This window comes from Sceloporus undulatus, chromosome 1 (genome assembly GCF_019175285.1).
Source record: "Sceloporus undulatus isolate JIND9_A2432 ecotype Alabama chromosome 1, SceUnd_v1.1, whole genome shotgun sequence".
Lineage (NCBI taxonomy): Eukaryota > Metazoa > Chordata > Lepidosauria > Squamata > Phrynosomatidae > Sceloporus > Sceloporus undulatus.
The window spans coordinates 317,522,375-317,525,686 of record NC_056522.1 but is presented as its reverse complement, the minus strand read 5'-3'; the positions used below and the strand labels follow the sequence as shown (position 1 = coordinate 317,525,686).

General features: G+C 42.0%; 1 protein-coding gene across 1 annotated transcript in view; it reads right to left on the bottom strand.

The window, feature by feature from the left end:
* LOC121926734 (prostaglandin reductase 2-like) overlaps positions 1-3,312 on the bottom strand; it is a 25,234-nt gene that overhangs the window by 6,800 nt on the left and 15,122 nt on the right. Inside the window, 2 exon segments of the mRNA XM_042459954.1 lie at positions 133-254; positions 391-442. Of these exon segments, the coding sequence (XP_042315888.1) occupies positions 133-254; positions 391-442 (174 nt within the window).

The window sequence follows — 3,312 nt, the reverse complement described above, 5'->3', positions numbered from 1 at the left end:
TTTTTTTCAAATAAATATTTAAATGAACTTGTTCCGAAAAGGTAAATAAAATCAATGCTAACATAACCCAGCAGATGTTATATTTGTATTCAATTCAGGTAAGTTGCTTCTTGGTTGATTAATGAGAAATACCTTGTGATATTCTTTGCTTTCCTTAATTCTTCTGTTGCTGGAGGCAAAGGAGGTGGATAAGGCACATCCTTATTGTACTGGGAAATCTGGCCACATAAAATGATATGGCTATCTGGATTCATCTGTTAGAGACAAAACAGATATATTACTTTTTTGTTTTAATACAAGCATGAAAGTTGAAACATATATTAAGGCTACAATCCTGTATACACATACTTGAAAGTAGGACTGACTAGATGGAGGGAAAAGCCAACTTACCTCTGGGGTTTCCTGATTTACAGTGAGAACCCGCTGACTGCACCACTGGTTCCTACAACAGGGTGAACACCTATGTACAGTCTGCCCTGCGCCCATTCTTCTGCAAGGACGGATCTGCCAAAACGGGGCATTTGCAGGTACAAGCTGCACTGTACCATTTTTTTCATTCCATCCTAAACGCATGCACATGGATGCTCCTTCACTAGCCACCAATTGCCAGCCTTATCCTGCCCACCTGACTGGCCATTTGATGCCCCATGCAACTGACTGTGTGACCAGCCACTCAATCACACAAGCAATCAACCACCTGGACAGCACATCAGTACATCCAGTGACACACTAGCACAGCATGATCAATTTGAGATATAGAGTAGAGGTTTTGTTTCAGCCAAGTAGCTAGGAAGCCTTGATATCTTAGAACTATACTAATGTATCAAGAGAGAAATTAACGGCAAGACCAGCGTCATTGCTTTTTTTAAAGATTAAGACAAAAAAAAGTTATTGAAGAAGTTGCATTATATTGTAACAACTCTGCTGTGCGGCAGGCATCAAAGAACAGACAGTACAGCACTTGCGGGGAAGCGAGAGATAGGAAGCGAAAGAGATTTGTAACACAAAGAACACTTAAGAATCAACTGGAGTTCAAGGCGCCATCACCTCTTATGTCCAATTATGCATGCTTAATAGGTTAATGAATATTAACTGACACACCCGGGGAGGCATAATCGCAGCTTTTAATGAACATGGGATGTATGTGGAAGGTGAGGGGAACACATCAAGGGGAACATGCAGGAGGCGGCTCTGAAAGTTTGGACACCGCATGACCCAGCCAATGGCGAGTGAGGTAGGGGAAACCTCAAGGGATAAATATTGTGTGAAATCCATAATGGGTGTGTGTGCCTCATGTTTTCTTTTCTGTTTCACCCAAGTCTGCAGACTTGTAAAATAAAACTAAACTTTTGGGAATTCTGCTTGCTTCATCACTTTGTCCTGGGAAGGGGTTTGTTGTGTAAACCTTCTGTTTTTCACAATTGTGGAGGCCCCCTTTCCACATACATGCCCCTTCCCCCATTGCCCCCTGTTGGACTGGCCATTTGTTAATGTTATTATCATTAAATCCATTGTATTGCTGACAACCTGCCATGTTGGTTCTCATTTTATTTCATAGGGTGTGCAATGGGTCGATGGTGCAGCTGATCACTCATATGTGACCAATTCAGGGGTGGGCAACAAAAAAAAAGTATAGGCAGCAATGGTGCCAACAGTTTGCTGGCTGCTTCCTCTGTTTCTGCACCAGCGCACAGTCTACACACCAATGCGATAGTTCACACTTTCCAGTTTGAACTACGGCAAACCAGGGGTTATTTTGCTCCATTGTTTAGCCCTGGAACAAACTTTCTTCCAGTTTCCTCCCATTTTGGCCACATGCATCATTTGACCAAACACGGTGCAAAATGGGATAGAACCACTGCATCCTTTAGTCCATGCAATCACTCTCCTGTTTAATTTCTTGATCCATACAATCCATCCTGCACACTCAGCTCCTCTGGGAGGAACCTGTTGCAACCTTTAAAAACTAGGTTGTCTGCGACAGCTCAGAGGACCTTTTTGGCTACCGCTCCCAGATTATGGAATGGCCAGCCGGGTGAGATCCATCACATAACCACCTTAAACAGCTTCAAAAAAGCTGTTAAGATAGATTTCTTCCAGTAGGCCTTTCCATAATAGATATCCAGCCACCAGAAAAAATAATTAATTTGTTGGACCCTAATTTTCCGTTGCAATCACTGTTGTTGTCGTATTATGACTTTTAAATCATGTTTTATATTGTAAACAGTTTAATAGTATTTTAAGGGGGGATTCAGGGATTTGGAATGTATATTTTAATGCTGTAAGCCACCCTGATTGCATTGCTTAGAGGGACGGGATAAAAATAAATTTCATATCATCATCATCATCATCATCATCATCATCATCATCATCATCATCATCATCATCATCATCATCATCATCACCATCATCATCATCGGCCAAATTTTCTTGTAATCTTTTATTTTTGCTCCATTTCCTACTTTTGGGTTCCAATTCGCTATGATTAACAAAAACTGTTTGGGTGTGTGATCAATTTCCTTCTGGACTCCAGCATAGAATCTTTCAACTCTTCTTTTCCTGCTTCTATAGCTGGAGCATAAATCGGGATTATGATTATATTGATGCTTGTTTTCCCTTCAGCTTTATTGATGTGATTTGGACAGACTTTGCGTTATATCCTTTGACAACTTATATATATATCTCCTTACCAGTAATGCTACCCCATTTCTTTGCAGATTTTAATTTCCTGAGTAAAACACTGAGTAAAATTGTCTTTCTCAGAATATCTCATTCCTGTCCACTTTAGCTCACTCAGTCGAAGCACTGCAATGTTCATATGTTCTATTTCTTGCTTTACTATGTCTAGTTTTTTCATGCTTCTCACATTCCATGTTCCTGTAATATATGTTGTACAACTTCAGACTTTCCTTTTGTCTCTGAGCATGTCAACTATGGCACAGTATATACTGCCCCAAAAGGGTGGCCTGCCGATGCATGTTTTTCCTCCACAGGGAAGCCGCAGCCACCAAACTGCACAGCTTCCCTGTGGAGTAACAAGTGCACCACAGTGCGCCACTGGGACACTCATTATGCAAGTGCTGTGTGGCACTGTGCAGATGCCGTGCAGCACTTGCGTAACAATGGCGGTGCCCGTGTATACAGGGTGTCGCCGTTGTGATGCCCTCTTCATATGCGAGGGTTGAGGGGCATGCGGAAGCGCCGCCCTGAGGCAACCCTAGCACGTGACAAGGGCATCACAAAGGTCTGGTCTGTACCATCCCTGTGTCTAGTTTTTTCATGCTTCTCACATTCCATGTTCCTGTAATATAT